The sequence below is a fragment of the Protopterus annectens genome, chromosome 2.part1, assembly GCF_019279795.1.
Source record: "Protopterus annectens isolate FY-2018-M chromosome 2.part1, PAN1.0, whole genome shotgun sequence".
Taxonomy (NCBI): Eukaryota; Metazoa; Chordata; order Ceratodontiformes; family Protopteridae; genus Protopterus; species Protopterus annectens.
In genome coordinates, this window is record NC_056729.1 from 173,810,047 (window position 1) to 173,827,586 (window position 17,540).

The 17,540-nt window shown below is 37.1% G+C and overlaps 1 protein-coding gene across 1 annotated transcript in view; it reads right to left on the reverse strand.

Annotated features, from left to right (window-relative positions):
- The window catches only part of DTHD1 (death domain containing 1), a 363,334-nt gene that overhangs the window by 77,421 nt on the left and 268,373 nt on the right, over positions 1-17,540 (reverse strand). Inside the window, exon 7 of the mRNA XM_044062088.1 lies at positions 10,965-11,209. Coding sequence (XP_043918023.1) covers positions 10,965-11,209 — 245 coding nt within the window. The remainder of the gene's footprint in view (positions 1-10,964; positions 11,210-17,540) is intronic.

The window sequence follows — 17,540 nt, forward strand, 5'->3', positions numbered from 1 at the left end:
GGCACCAGTTGTCTGTTTCTATGAGGCCCTTTTGGAGGATGCTTGTGTCGGCTGGACAGTCGATTATGGTGCCCAGTTTGCAGTCATCTGCGAACTTGGTCAGCCACAGTCCTTCTGTGTTGGCCTGTACCTCTGAGAAATATATACCGAACAAGAGAGGTCCCAGGACTGAGCCTTGTGGGATGCCACTTGTAACTGGTTTGGAGTCTGACATGGCTCCAGCAATTCTAATCATGTGGGTTCTGTCCTTGAGCCAGTTTGCAACCCATCTAGTGACATAGGGGTTTATATTTAAGCTGGTGAGCTTATCTATAATGCCCGAGTGGGGTATTGTATCGAAGGCTTTTGCGTGGTCCAGGTAGGCTGTGTGGACAACCTTCCCCTCGTCAATGGCCTTGGTGACTGTTTCAAAGAAATCGACCAGGGTTAAGAGGCAGGATCTGCCCTTAACAAAGCCAAACTGGGTAGGATCCAGTGTCTGTAGGTCCCCAATATCTTTATTTATGAGGTCCATGATGATCCTTTCCATAGCTTTGCAGACCAAGCTAGTCAGGCTTATGGGGCCTTTCAGTAGTACCACACTAAAAAAGACACTAGACACGAATATTCCACTCAAGAACAGGGTTCAGGCAGGAACAGAGATAAGCCACACTGGAGATAATATCCAAAATATTTAATGTCCACAATGTCAAAGATTCAGGTACTTCATCAGAAAAAGTGCCCGAATCTTTGACATTGTGGACATAAAATATTTTGGATATTATCTCCAGTGTGGCTTAACTCTGTTCTTGCCTGAACCCTGTTCACTTTCAGTAGTGTCTCTGTTTCTTCCTATGTCAAAAGACATAGAGGCATACCAATAGGTATACTGATGGTCCTCTAAACTGGTTATGCATGCATGTACAGCTGTGTGTGTGTGTGTGTGTGTGTGTGTGTGTGTGTGTGTGTGTGTGTGTGTGTGTGTGTGTGTGTGTGTGTTAATTATATTGCTGCTGATCATACAATACTAATCCAATGAGATTTGTTTTTATGAGATTATTAAACTGCCAGCAGATTGGATCTTACCTTGCTTCCTGTAAACAATTGAATGGGAACTATGAGGAAAGGATACTCTTTTTATAGCCAGATTATATATAAGAAATTGCATCAGTGTTGAAAGAATGTTTGAGAAGATGAATAACATTGTGATTTCATATATTATGAACTTAAGAAGGGAAATTTTAATACGTATAATGGTAAATAACTCATAAAAGTATAAAAAATACAATGCAATTTTGTCTTGTAAATGGCAATGTGGTTGATATTAAGTCAAATGTGGTAGTATATTAATTTTGGAAGGGGAGTCGGTACAAGACAAAGTAGTCCTATATAAAATTAATCAAAAATTATAAAAATGAAACTATTTCAACACTGTTATTTTACTTTCACACCAAATACATATTTTTTATTAGTATCTCCATACCAGCAAACAATGCAACCTGATACATAAAGTAAGAGAGAACTGGTGATCTGAATATATTTCTGTAGTCTTTGGTATGATGTCTACTGCACATAAATAATTTATGTTTGTTAACTTCTTTCTTGGTGCAGTTCCTCTTAACAATGTGCAGATATGTTGACATTGTTGTCTATATGATATATCAAACATTGCATACTGATTATTGAGTCACCAATTATAATTGTTATAAACATTATAAGAAAAAAGGTAAGAAATGTGTTGACCACTATACTGGAACACAGAGTTGATGTGAGGTATTTTACTGGACCAAATTTGATTCTAAAGTTGTTCAGATTTCTGGATTAACAGAACCTTTCTATTATGTGTTAAGGCTTTCTGCAATGTCTCTTATGTAGAGACTTGAAATGAACGGGTGTTAATAATGACAATGTGGTATCCTGTTTATAATCAGTGTGATTGTGTGTGCTGATTACGATAAGGGTTCCAAGCGGTCAATACCAAGGTTGGTGTTTTTAAAACTCTTATTAAGTTTTGTATAGACTATATATACAAATTAAGATGCAGAGCTTTCTGTTGGGCTTTGTTTTTGTAAATCAACCATTGTAGCATATGCTACGAACTTGCCATAAGGCTAATCTTAATTTCAACCACTGCTAACTTCAGATCTCGTAACATATTCCATTTATTATTCCAGTCTTCCCAGGGCCACCACAATTATGGCATAGAAAGGATGCATCTTTTATCAGGGTGAGTCTTACTCTAAGAAGGGAATGGCCTTCCTGCTATGTGGGCTTTGAATGCTCTACAGCATGTGAGAGTAAAAAGGTCATGCAGACAAACCATTTAGTAAAAACTACAAGAAAAACCTAGCCAAGCTAGAGTTTACACTGTGCAAAATCCTAAACCTCCTGTAATAGATGTCCATGGGATATATGCAAATGACCCCTTAAGGAAATCAACTCTATGGCATTTAAATGTCCATGACTGTTTACTTTTTCTTTTTTAAGTCTTTGTGAATACATTCAGGCCAATAAAGTCAAACCCCACTAGCCGTGGACATGCATATTTCAACCTTCATATGCCCTCATCAATACAGTATAAGTAGACTGGATTCCGTGTGTCTAAAGTATAGTCAAACATATGGGAATGACATGAAGTATTACAAAGGGACAATGCTGTCTCCATGGTGATATGCACCCGAAATATTACTACCCACACTTATTATCAAGCTAATGCTCCTTTCATGTTTTCCCTTTTCCACTGACACCACAAAGCAGGCAGGTTTCCCCAACAGGTTTTCATCATCCACCCTCACCCCCAAGAAAGAGAGAGATTAGCAGCCTTTGTCTTAGTTGTTCATTCCCTAGGTGACAGCTAATTTAGTACCCTTGTTGCTAGTTGAACCCGTGTTATCTGACTGAATGTCAGGGCTTTATTTCTGTATGTCACATGGATGATTCCTTCAAGTGTTAAGGTACCATCACAGTTTGACTAGAGGAATTATGTTGGGGAAAATGTCTTTCCTTCACTTTTTTTTAATTTCTCCAAGTCTTTTGGGTTTCTAATACCATAATGGGAATGGACCCCATTCCTAAGTCAAAGTATGATTAAAGTTCATGAAATTAGTATTGTTCTAATCTTTGATGTCAGCCAAAAGTGCTCTTCACAGCACTTACAGTGTGCCTAGTAATGACTCCTTCTGCAATTTGTACAGAGTTACATGCATTGGTAACACATCTAAATACAACTGTAGATTCTTTTTTATAAGACCCATTGTTCCTACCGCTATTGGAAATGTCTTGGTATCTTTCTTCCACATTGCTCTTGCTTCTGCAAGCAAATCCTGATATTTTATGTCTTTGTGTCTCTTGGTACACAAGACACTGTAGTCACTAGTTCTGGTGATTTTAATGAATCAATGCTACTTTTGTCCTCTTTTCATGTACCACAATATCCAGTTTTCTAGCATCTATCTTTTGAACTGTTGGTAATGGGTGATCGCATGTGATTTAGACTCATCATTTTCTATGATGCTTTGTGGCTCAGGTTTCCAGTGTTTTTCAGACACTTCAGTACCATAATGTCTGTACAATCCCCAGTGCAACAGTCTTGCCACATTTTTATGCCTTTCAGTATATAGTCCTTCTGCCATTAGTATGTTACAACCAGCAACGAGGTATGCAACTGTTTCCAATTCTTTTTTACAAAACCTACATGTATCTATTTCTCCCATGTGTTCAGTGGACTTTGTAAACCAATGTGTACGTAGCCCACTATTTTGGGCCACCAATATTAACCTTTCATTTCTTGGTTTGAACTCACCTCTCCTTAACCATTCCTGCATTCGATCATGATCAACATGAGGTTATTCCAGAAGTATTCTATACTTGCAACTATATTTATGCATTTTCCACATTTCTTGCCTTCTCATCTGGTCCTTTACTTTATTTATTTATTTATTTATTTATTTTGTTTTTGTTTTGGTGACCAGGAAGGTTCACTGAGCTGAAATGAGACCATGTTCAGTGGAGGCCTAGGGAGAAAAGCTCCATAAACAGTATACAAAAGAAGAGAAATTTTGAGCAAGTATTTACAAAGAGTAGTGATCTCCATACAGATACAGGGTAAATAAGTTTGTTAAACAATTATTTACATGGGGTATTTTGTTAAAGTATTTACAAGCATAACAAACTCCATAAAACATATAGAGGGTAACATAATTTGTTAAACAAGTATTTACAAGGAGTAGAAGTTTCCAGAGAATAACAGACATGTAATACATTTGGAACATTGTATAATTGTATGGCTAGATATTATAAAAGGGCCTTGACTCTTGGCAGGCATCCAGTGTAACAAGGGTGGAACTGAAGAGGCAGGTAAGCTATACAATTATTTAGTTATTTAATACATATTAGACAGACATACTATGCAATTAACCCATACTATATTCTTAAATCACGTGGGAAAAAAAAGATTGCTGTTATACCATGTAGAGCAGAAGGATATAGAAGGTGAATTTCAAGGATGGCACTTAAGATGGGATGGTAATGATGAATATAGGGATAGGGATCTTTCTTTTGTTGTTTGGCACATTCAGTTGCTGCCTGATTTTTATCTACTTCTGGTAAGATTTCCATTCCTGCTTTATGCCGATCTGCTTCTGCTAACTAAGCACAGAAGTCATCTCAGATTTATTCTCTTCATGTTTCACAATTTTCACTACATTCGGGTCTTGTGAGTTCAGAAGATATGTCTGCAGTCCCATGATTGCAGATCTATGCATGTAATCAATTTCAAGGAGGCGCATCCTTCCTTCGGAATGGCGAATATATAATCTTGGTATGCACTGATATTTATAAATCATTGGATGAGCATGAAGCATCCTTCTTGTTTTCCTGTCTAATCTATCCAACACATTTTGGGGCCAATCAATCACTCCAAAACTGTAAGTTAGAACAGGAAGAGCAAGTTGGTTTATAGCTTGAATTTTGTAGCTAAATGTCAACGCTGTTTTCAGGATTAATTTAAGTCTTCTAAAGTATTCCTTACTAAGTTTCATTTGCATTTGTTCATGCTTTATTGTTGAGCCTTCATAAATTCCCAAATATTTATATACTCCATCTTGCTCAAGTTCTTTTATATTACATTCTTGTTCCAAATTGATGTTTTCTTGGTGATGCAGTTTCCTACTTTTAAGGTTGCATTTGCACATTTATCAAGACCAAATTAAATTCTTATATCATCTGAAAACATTTTGACAATTTGCAGTTGTGCTTTCAGTTCCTCATCTGATGAGGTATACAGTTTTAAATCATCGACAAAGAGAAAATAAAAAGTTTTTACACTTTGTTGTTTTCTATGAGCCAAATTATAGCCATGGCCTAAGCTGTTAAGTAGACAGTTTAATGGATTAAGGACAAGACAGAAAAGCAGCAGTGACAGAGATTCACCCTAGAAAATCCCCCTTTGAATTTTTATCCCTAGGATAATATTTTGCCCTTATAATAACTTAATTGCAAAGTGGTCTTCCACTGTTTCATGGTCACTGTAATGTAGTCAATCAGTGTAGAGTGTATCTTATACATTTTTAATCACTCTTTTATCCATGAATGTGGGTTACTATTAAATGCTTTTTTGTAGTCAATCCATGCCATACTTAGATTGTTCCCCTTTTCACAGTTCTCCACAGTGACTTTATTTAACAACAAATTATCTTGTGTTCCATATGACTTTCTTCTATTGCCCTTCTGTTCTATTGCCATAACTGACTTCTCTTCTAAATTATTATAAACTTTGTCAGCATCTATTCCAGTCTATAGTGTATACATTGTCAGAAGGCAAGTTATTGGTCTATAATGTTTAAGGTAGCTTGTAGGTTCACTCTTAAGTAGAAGCATTGTTTTTCCTGTTGTTAGCAGGTTGGTGTCTGTCTGGTGTGTGCATATAAATAGTTCTTACTCATGGCTAAATTTTCATGCAAAGATGTTAGTACTTTTAACCAGAAGTTAGGTACTGCATCTAGGCCTGAGGTTTTCCAATAAGAGGCTTTTCTTAACTTTGTTTCAATCCTTCTGGCTGTTACTTCATCCCATTTCATATGCTGTACCTTTAAACTTTTTCTTTTTTTCTTTTACTTCTATCCATTTACCATCTTTGGTATGTTCCACAGGATCTTCATAAATACTGCTCCTAAATATATCTATTTCTCTTTTTTTTGGTGGTCTTTCAATTCCTTTTACCTTGCTTCCCAATTCCCTATAAATCTTTTTGGGTCATCCATAAATTGTTTTTCCACCCGTGCTGAGATTTTTAGTTTGTTATTTGAGTGCATGACAGATCCTCATCTGTTCTAATACTGCACATTATTTTTATTGCATCTATCTTTCTAACTATTTTTGTTAATCTGTTCCCTCTTCTATACTCTTTTAACAGTGACACTTCTTGTCTTAATTGCTTTATAGTTTTGTCTATCCAATACTTCCAGGATGGTATTTGATTTCTCCCCTTCCTTTCCCTCACAACCCTGTGTTCTTGTGGTAGAACTTTATCAGTTATTAATTTAGCTGTACAGTAATATATCCTGTTTACTTCTGTTATATGACATGGATCTCTATGGACAGTCCTAATTACAGTGTTCATTTCTTTTATCAAACTTTCGACTTTTTGGGTATTATTGGTTGACCTTCTGCAGTCTATTTCTTTCATTGATCTTAATATGTATATCTATCTATATTAAATCAAACAACTCTTCTCTTAACTCATTTTCTTCTAAACTGAGATTTGTTGTCTTCCATTTCCTGTGGGCATATAGAAAGTTCTATAGCATCTTCCTGTGGCACATTCTCTTCAATTCCATCCTGTGTAATCCATTGCTCTGTCATATGGGAAGTCACTGGCCTATCACTCCTCACAATTGACTGTGTCAGAGTTTCAATAGTTTCCTGTTCCTTCCGTTGCTGTCCTGCTTCAAGTGAATGTTTATACTGGTTTCCTGTGGAAAGCTCCAAATTATCTTCATATGGCACCTGACCAATTGCTTCCCATGCCACTGGTTTCCCCTTAATTTGGATATCCATTGGTCTATCCGGTTGTGGTGCTTTCTGAATTAGATTTTCTACACTGAATCCTTCACTTCACAGGTACCACATAACCTCAGTTTATGTTTCTTTATTTTTTCCATTACTAATCTCTTTTTCTACTTTTCCTCATTGTCTTCTTATTTTTTGTATTGTAACATTTTCCATTTCTGGATTCCTTGCCTGTATTTCTTTTCAAATATCTTTGGTGCTGCTCTTTTTGTATTGATTAGCTTTGCTTTGTCCTTTCCATAGATATTATACCATATTGAATCTTTTTTTCTTTCCCATATCCCTATTTCTTCTTCATATGTCTCTTGGTCTTCCTGTTTCTCCTTACTCTGGGGACTCGTTCCATCATGCTGTAATGTAACTTGTGATAGACCTTCTACACCAAGTCCTTCACTTCACAGGCACCCCATAACCTCAACTTCAATTTTTTTAACTTTACTGATCTTCTTTTCTTCATTCCCTCTTTGTGATATGATTTTTTTATTGTGAAATTTTACATATTTGGATGCCTTTGCCTGTATTTCTCTTCAAATATATTTGGGGCTGCCTTCTTTATATTGATTAATTTGGCTTTTGCCTTTGCATAAATATTGCACCATATCAAATCCCTCTTTCTTTTCCATGTCCATATTTCAATACTTTTCAAAAATCTCTATGTTTTGTTGTTTATATGTTTGCACTTCCTCAGATGCTTCTTTTTCCAAACAGATCAACATTTTTTGTCTACATACTGTTTTTCACAAATCTGTTGTATTAATGAACATAATTTTTTTGTTTGAGGCTTCTGGCAGTTTTTCTTGTGGAAGTGTTTTTCCTTCCTCTAATTTCTCTCTTAATCTTTTTGTTTATCTTGTGTCTGGAAATTCTGGGCTTTTTGCATAATAGTAACAATACATAATTTCTTTCTTTTCCTCAAATGTCCACTATATCATCTTTATGGCTTTTCTTTGGCCTATCAGTTTTTGTGATTTTTGTGGACTGCTACTTCCTTCTATAATGGGGGGAGGGCATCCTCCCCCTGGGTCTGGCCTGGCCCCATTGTAGGAATGTTTCCGTCTTTTGAGGATTCTACACTGTAATTAATTTTTCAGTCCTGGCACCAGTGTACCTACCAGGTTGGGCACTTTTTATCCTGGGTCTTGTGCACCCAACTATCTTTTTTTTTAATTTTTGGCCTACTTCTGTCAATTATATATGCTATATAAATACAGTCTACATATCAGTGGGAATGTCAGAGAGATGAAGAAGGTAGACAGGAGTATAAGGAGATGAGGTGCATGGCAAAGAGATAGGTGGCAAAGGCTAAGGATAAGGCATATGGAGAGTTTTATGAAAGGTTGGACACTAAGGAGGGAGAAAAGGACATGTACTGATTGGCTAGACAGAGGGACCAAGCTAGAAAAGATGTGCAGCAGGTAAGGGTGATAAAGGATAATGAGAGAAACATACACACAGGCGAGGAGAGTGTGCTGAACAGATGGAAAGACTACTTTGAGGGGCTGATGAATGAAGAGAATGAGAAAAAAGAGAAGGTTGGATGATGTGGGGATAGTGAATCAGGAAGTGCAATGGATTAGCAAGGAGGAAGTAAGGATAGCAATGAAGAGGATGAAGAATGGAAAGGCTGTTGGTCCAGATGACATACCTGTGGAAGCTTGGAGGTTTTTAGGAGAAATGGCAGTGGAATTTTTAACCAGATTATTTAATAAAATCTTGGAAAGTGAGAGGATGCCTGAAGAGTAGAGAAAAAGTGTTTTGGTACCGATTTTTAAGAATAAGCGTGATGTGCAGAGCTGTAGTAACTACAGAGGGATAAAATTGATCAGTCACAGCATGAAATTATGGGAAAGAGAAGTAGAAGCTAGATTAAGAAGGGAGGTGATGAGTAGTGATCAGCAGTATGGTTTCATGCCAGGAAAGAGCACTACAGATGCAATGTTTGTTCTGAGAGTGTTGATGGAGAAGTTCAGAGAAGGTCAGAAGGAGTTGCATTGTGTCTTTGTGGACTTAGAGAAAAACATATGACAGGGTGCCTAGAGAGGAGTTGTGGTATTGTATGAGGAAGTCAGGAGTGGCAGAGAAGTATGTAAGAGTGGTACAAGATATGTACAAGAGTAGTGTGACAGTGGTGAGATCTGCAGTAGGGGTGACAGATGCATTTAAGGTGGAGGCGGGATTACATCAAAGATCAGCTCTGAGCCCTTTCTTATTTGCAGCAGTGATGGACAGGTTGACAGATGAGATCAGACAGGAGTCCCTGTGGACTATAATGTTTGCAGATGACATTGTGATCTGTAGTGAGAGTAGGGAACAGGTTGAGGAGACCCTGGAGAGGTGGAAATATGCTCTAGAGAGGAGAGCAATGAATGTCAGCAGGACTAAGACAGAATATATGTGTGTGAATGAGATGGAGGATAGAGGAATGGTGAAAATGCAGGGAGTAGAGTTGGTGAAGGTGAATGAATTTAAATACTTGGGATCAACAGATCAGATTAATGGCGAGTGTGGAAGAGAGATGAAGAAGAAAGTACAGGCAGGGTGGAGTGGGTGAAAAAGAGTGTCAGGAGTGATTTGTGACAGACGAGTACCAGTAAGAGTGGAAGGAAATGTCTACAAAAGGGTAGTGAGACCAGCTATGTTATATGGGTTGGAGACAGTGGCATTGACAAAAAGGCAGGAGTCAGAGCTGGATGTGGCAGAGTTGGAGATGTTAAGATTTGCACTGGGTGTGATGAGGGTGGACAGGATTCAGAATATGTATATTGGATGGTCAGCCCAGGTTGGACAGTTTGGAGACAAAGCCAGAGAGGAGAGATTACATTGATTTGGACATATGCTGAGGAGGGATGCTGGGTATATTGGGAAAAGGATGTTAAGGATGGAGCTGCTAGGTAAGAGGAAATGAGGATGGCCTAAGATGAAGTTTATGGATGTGGTGAGAGAGGACATGCAGGTGGTTGGTGTGACAGAGCAAGATGCAAAGGACAGGAAGAAATGGAAACAGATGATCCACTGTGGCGACCCCTAATGGGAACAGCCGAAAGAAAAAGTAGATCAGTGTCTTCTTTGTGAGATTTTGTGGAAAACAGAGTCCACCTCATTAAAGTACTCATGAAGACTTGAGGATGAATTAAATTTCAGCAATACTACTCTCCTCTGCTTGCTGACTTATCATCTCTCCATTCGGACCCCTTCATAGTAAGAGTGGGGCAGTGATCCCATAAGAGAGGTGTGAGCAAAAAAATTCAAAAATATGTTAATTAGCCCTTAAATTAAATCAGTAAGCTTTGTTGTCATGCTGTGTTGCCCTAAGTTATGCAGCAAAACCTGTCTTTGCTGTACGGAGAAAAATATATTTGCAAGGCATGACACTTTTATGTTTATGTTATTATTATACAATGAGATTTCCTCTTTATGATACTATCTGTGCTTAAATGGAAATTATGAGGTATGTAACTGAAACAGCCTCATAAGTGAATAAACACAACAGCTTTATTGCACTTACTGGAGAATATTTGGACAGTCCCAACTTGGTTCATTCTCTGATAACTATATCATGTAAATCCAAGACAGTATAATATACAGAGAAATGTTATTACACTCACAAATCATAAAGAATAAAAACAGAAATCACATTTATGCCAGATACAATTTTCAGTTGCTCACTAAAACTGGCAGTATTTATTCAACAGTGGATCCGGATACTTTTTGCCCAGAAAAGAAATACGTTAACACAAGTTAAGCAGGCACTTTGCACTTACCTAGCAATCATTTGCAGTTGATCTAAAAATGGAGTAGTCATTTTGAATTTTCAAACAGTTTTTAAACACTAAGATAATTAATGAGCCTCTGTCCAAAATGTGGGTTTAAAGGCAGCATTTGTGTACAGTACAACTTATTAACACAGCATGACCTACCTTTGGCAACGTGAGTGCCAGTTTGCAAACAGGGGTATTTTGCTGATAGTCATTAGGATAGATGGATTTGTCCCAGAACTTGGCTGCAGTGTTCCTGGACAGTTTGTACAGCAATGCAGTTCCCTTGTAGTGAGGAGAGCTGTAGTTACCAAACTCATCATTTACTCGGAGATACAACACCAGTCGGAGTTTTCTTTGCAAGTGGAATGTAAACCGTTTTCCTTGGAGAGCTTCATGGCCACTATCTAAATTGCCAGCATAAGGAAAATATTTTATATACATGTATTACTATAAAGATATATCATTCTGAAATTAAACTCTGATTTTTTTCTACCATACAGTGCTTAAGCAGTGGCAAAGTGTTTCCAGTAGGAATGCTATAATACTACTTACAAGTTTATTTAACAAGTTTGTGACATGAAAGTCACAGGCCACGCATCTAGTCAACAAACAACTACATAAACAAATGGTTTATGTAACACATCTGGATGAAGCATGCATCATATAAGTAAATAACTGAATTGTTTTTGTCTTCACAGACTGTGGTTAGGTTAATAGTGTCTCACATTCCCAGCTGACTGGCTTCACCTTTCTTCTTGAACAGTAACCAAATGTAGCTCATTGAACTGATAATGTTTTGAGAAATGTGCAGAAAAATTAAAGCTTTTTGATCTTAACATAACAAATTCAAAAGCTAAACTGTCACACATTCTAACTCTTTGAAGTCAATCTACTGGAAAACTGACATTCACAGCTGTTGGCATTTGCAATTTAAAGTTTTACAATTGACACCAGGAACCCAGATTGTAATGGTTAAAGTATTAGTAATAATGTCGGTATGTATGAATTGCATGATGGCCCCATCACTGAAAGTTATGCCGGATCACTTTGTTGTGCATAGAGGAGGTGAAATGATAGCACATTCTAGAAATATATATCTACTCTGACTGTTTTGTTTGCTGTCAGTGATTAATACACATATTGTGCAATTGTACAACCATTACACTCTGGGCTCTATGAAGAAAGATGAGAAGAAATCCATTCTGAGGACAGCATTCAATTAAAGCCATATAGAACCTATGTCTTGTGGTTGTTCAATCATAAAATACTGCTGAGATTTAAGTAGGGCTAGTCAGGATGGATTGTTTGTTCGAACCTAGTTGAGGCTGTCTTTTGTTGTTTTTTTTTTTGCATGGGTCAAGTTTTCATCCCCCTCACCTTATTTCTGCTCTACCTGATGGAGAATTTACTCAGATAGGTTATGTAATCAGGAACAAGTTTTTTATTTTCAAGAAGTCCTTTATACAGTTGTAATTTTCATTAGTAGAGGATACACGGAAGAAGCCATATTGGAGGCTTTGCATAAAGTCTTAGTTAAACGTGAGATGAAAGATAAGAAAAATAAAGAAAGAAACAATGTAGTTAATGAATGTAATTTTCAGACTAATGGTCTTATACTTTATAAATATAGAGGGGAGGTTCAAGGTGAAGCTGCAGAAAAAATATACTTTGCTACAATATGTAACATATTAACTGAACAGCTGAATGATTTGTTGAGATTTTATTGGCCAATTTTGTTTAAAGGTAAAGAGTTATCTGGGCTGGTTAAATATTTTCCTTCTGTCTCTTACAAGAGAGGGTGTAATTTAACATATTTTATAGTACATAGTAGATTACTCCCCCTTTAGATAAGCCAGCTAAACAACTTTTTGTTAAGTTAGGTACTTATAAGTTTAGTAGATGTTCTGCTTGTAAATATATTGTGAATAGCTTCGTTAAAATAAATGGTATTGGATTCTTTCCTAAAGAATTTTTTTTAAATACCCAGGGCATCGGTTATATATGAAAATGCCTTTGCAATCTATTTTACGTGGGAGAAAGTTTGAGACCTTTTAAAATTAGGTTGCAGGAGCATGTTAGGGATATTAAAAATGCTAAAACTGAAAGTCCCTTGGGCATTCATTTTCAAGCATTTTACCATAGTGACTCATTGTTGTTAAAAGGTTGTATATTGGAACAAGTATATGTGGGGATGGGAGAACATGGTGATTTTAAAGACAAATTATTATAAGGAAACTTTGTATATTCCAAAATACGATACATTGGTAACTATGGGGTTAAACAGTGAATGCAACTGGAAATACATGATTTAATAAGGTTATAATTGTTTTATTAATTAGTGATTAATTGTTTAATTATTTCATTGATGGGTGTATTTAAAGATTTTTTTTTGTAATTGTTTTCACTCCTGAAGGCATTGTTGCCGAGGCACTAGAGGCAATTAAATCTATTTCTTTGGATCTGTGGTAGTCATTTTATTATAATTTGGTGTTTCATTTTGTGGTTTAGTGGCTTTTGTTGGTGGTCTTGCCTGGTGAAGAGACAGTCTAAGGAGGACCATTCTTCAGGAAATAAGATGTCAAAACTTGTTGTGCTTCTGAGTATCAAATACGTTATTGGCAGGGGAGATGGTCATGATTGTTAAAGGAAAGCCAGGCTTTGAATAATGTGAACCTGTTAATTAATATCCAGATGTTAAAGGTTGTCAGAAAAATATATTTTCCTTTGTGAAGCAAATCAATGTTGCTGCCTTGGATTCCTATTACTAAAGTGGAATATGAAAGAGAGGGTTCTGTGACTGAGAAACAAATATATTGTTTGGAAGGTAAACAGGAGCAGAAGCTAATATGTGTGTTAGAATAAAGGAGCATAGAAGCAGTAAGGAAGTCTGAGAATTCAGTGAAGAAATGACATGATTTTACATGATTAAAGTTTCCTTAGATATGCTTTGTCAGATGCTGTGGATTTTGTGTTTAATGTAAATGAAAGATTAGGTTTTATTGGGATGCAGGCAGTGGTGTAATAGGAGATAAAAAGAAATGTTTACCATGTTAAGAAAGACTGTGAAAGAAATATGTTAAGTGGGGTACTTAGGATAGTGGGGAGGGGTCAGCTTGAAAATGAAATTTATAATGTATAATAACTTATATTTAGTGTTTCTTGGTGTGGGTTATAGAGAATGTGATATGGTTTCCTTCATGTCTCTAGAATTATGGACAAAGTTGACAATCAAAGATAATACTCTCAATTCAGCACTACTTTTTAAGTATTTATATTGTGAGCTCAGAATGCTCAGAATAAAAGACTTTTAATTAATAAGTATTTCTGAAACAAGACATCCCTTTTAATGTAGTCATTATTGTCAGAAAAATATGTATTAGTGTATGTATCAGTAATATGGTTAGTGCATTTAAGGCTTGAAAAGGGTTAACACATTTATTCTATTTCACACTGCATAAAATCTGTATGAATTGCAGAAGCTTTCTAACCTTGTATTGTCATGAAATATGCGCAGCTACTGCTTATGCTTTGGAAATCTACAGGAAAGCAGATAAGTTCTGCTTGTGTCAGGAAAATAATGAATAGATGTATCATTTGTTATGAGACTTAGACAAGGAGTTCCGCTTGTGCTGTGAGAAAATACACAGCTGCAGAAGCAATAGATAATCAGAACAAAGACTGCTTGAAAATATGAACTGCAATCAGTATTTGCTTATGTCTAAGTTAGAAAAGTACCTTGAAATGTAACACATGTATTAGAACTACACAATAGAAGTTTGTAACGGGCTAGGGCCCACCAAGGCCAGGTTGTTTTTCTCAAAATGTTTTTCATAAATCCAATCATGTCAGCAGAAAATCTGAGTAACATCTGCAGTAGAACAATACTGAAAGTTGTGTTTAATTACGTCAGCCATAGAAGGCCATGTCTTGTAGAATAGTATAAGAATAGCATACTTCCTGTTAGTAGTTAGGCAAAATCCTGTATTTGCATGTTTTTGTCTCCTTGCAGCAAGTTATTAAATGTGCCTTAACTGAACCTTACGTGTATTGGTCTTTGAAGTTTTTTCTTTTGACAGATTGGTCCTTTGGACCGGAAACCCTCACTTCACCTTGGATCAGACAGGCCAGGTGGCTTGAAACCGTACAGGGAAGAAACCACATCGGTTCTTCTTATTTGAAAAGCCCTCCAACTGAATTGTCGTACAAAAGAGACCAGCCACTTTCTGATCTGCGACTGAAGGATGGGTTTTTCACGAACCAGGCTCAGGTAAGGAGAATCTACCTTTTTTCTGTTTTAGATCATGGACTAGATTTGTATTGTTTTTGTCAGGACTGTATTTTTACGAGTCAGGGACGGAAAAGATTACTGTCTTGTCATAGATCAGGGAAACAGAGCAGGTAGGCAGTCATTCTGAAGAGACTATAACAAAATCCGTGGTACCACGTTAAAAATAAGAAGTTACGTAATGATTAAAAGGTTAGAACAAAATGGGTAATAATTGCACAAAAAGACCCCAAAATCCGCCGTTAACAAAGACGCGAAATACATGCAGTCACAGCATGCTGATAATATTAAATACTACTCAAAATGGGTTAATAAGTATGAATGTGATAATAAATTGGAAAAATCCTCACTTGCCAAACTTGTCAAACAGCTTAAAACCGATTCCAGAGGTCAGGTAAAAAAGCAGTGCCAATTGGAAATTCCTCAGGCACACAGGTGGATTGAGGAAGTAAACCGTAGGGAACAAAAGAATAATAATTCAAAAGCAATGTTTTTAGATAAGGAGGACAATAACTTAGTAATAGCATCAGCCCCTCCGCCTCCCTTACTAGAATATGAAGCAAGTGAACAAGTTAGTCCACCTCTGCGATATCCTGCTGCCACTGTAAACAGAGACACTACAAAAGCAAAAACGTTTATTAGAGATCCCATTGAGACTAGGTCTCAAACGCGGGCAGGTTACTCAAAAGGGGATATTGAATTATGTCAAATGGGTAGAAATTCACGATCTATGAGTGAAGAAGAAATATGTCCACTCATAGAAGTACCTAATCCTCAGGCAGGGCAAGAAGGTCACGACCCAACTATTCTAGTGTATAGATCCTGGACTCCGGAAGACATCCGGAAAGCCACTGAGGGAATTCCCCATCCAAAAGTTAATTTTAGAAAATTCTTAGAAGATTTACAAGGAATGAGGCTAAGTTATAATTTAAATGGAAAAGAGGTAAAAAAGTAGTCAGACAAATTATGGGACCAGATTGGTACATAAATGATTCCCACATAGCAGCACAGAGCTAAACAACAGAGTGAAAGGTCTTACAGACCGAATCTCTGAGAAATGGAAGCCTAGGGCAGACTGGACTTGCATTAATCAATGCATCCAACAAGAAGGTGAAACTATTGACAGATACTATGCCAGATTGTTAAAATGCAGGTTCCTGAAGATCAGACACAAGATTCCCAATATGAGCAGCAGTTAAAGAATGCATTTTTGAAAGGCAGCATTGCACCCATAAGCAGTTTTATTATGAAGCACATGGTAGATCATTGTACAAGCAGGTTACAGTAATTACTTGAAAATGCTAGGCATGCTGAAAGGCATTTTAATAGCAAAAAGAAAAAGAAAGCCCAAGTATTTGCTGTAGAAGATGGAGCAGAAATTTATGTAGTACAGTCCGAGAAAAATGGCAAGAGAAATGCCCAGGGAAACAAACAATCTGATCAGCAAACAGAGGACTTTGAAGGGGGAAAGAAAAGGGGTGAATGTTTTAAATGTGGTAAAAAGGGACACTAGGCAAGGGACTGCAAGAAAAACAAAAAGGCAACAACGGAAGACAAGGAGGGTGAGGACTGACTATATGTTAGTCAAGAATCACTAGAAGGGGATAGCAGAGAAAGGACAAATGAGAATGTGATAGAAGGAGTAGAGGATGTGACAGAAGAAATAGAGGAAGTGCAGGAAGTTACGGATAGTGAAGAAAGTGAAATATTGGATTTAGCTTTATTGAGTTTAGAGCTCTATTTAGCAGACACAAAACCAGAAGTTACACTCCTGGTAGAAGGGAGGGAAGTCAAATTCTTGTGTGACTCAGGGGCATCATGGACCCTGATACATCCCTCCAAACTGCCAGAGAATTCAGAGTCACCTGATTACATACTAGTGAAAGCAGCTAATGGACAGCTGTATCGGGAGCCCCTCTCCCATAATATTGTAATAACTGATCCTGTTTCAGGATTGACCCAGAAAAGCAAAATTGTTGTTTCCGCAAAATGCCCAGTAAACCTCTTGGGCAGAGACCTTATGCAGCTATTTGGTATAGCAGTAGTTCCGACTATGCAGGGTATGGAAGCACAGCGACAAATTGATACCTTTGCAGTGCAATCAGAGGGTGAAATGTTCTATTGGTACAGCCAGGACTTGGTTACGACTGGTCCAGGGGCAGTGACTGAAGAGTTGATGAACGTAGCCATCAGCAAGTTCCCCTCCCTTGACACTGATAAACAACATTTGTTGCACTGTACACTGTATTATTGTAACATACCAGGACCTGATAAGGAACATGAGCAAGAATTGTTTAGAAATCGTGCAAACAGATTGATATTACGCGATCTGTACTGGGACATGGAAGGGAACAGTGTAGCTAGCTGTTCATTGCCCCAGGAGTTCTTTGCACTCTATAAGTCTAATCGATTACCACATGTTAGCTTAACTAAGGACAAGAATGTAAAAT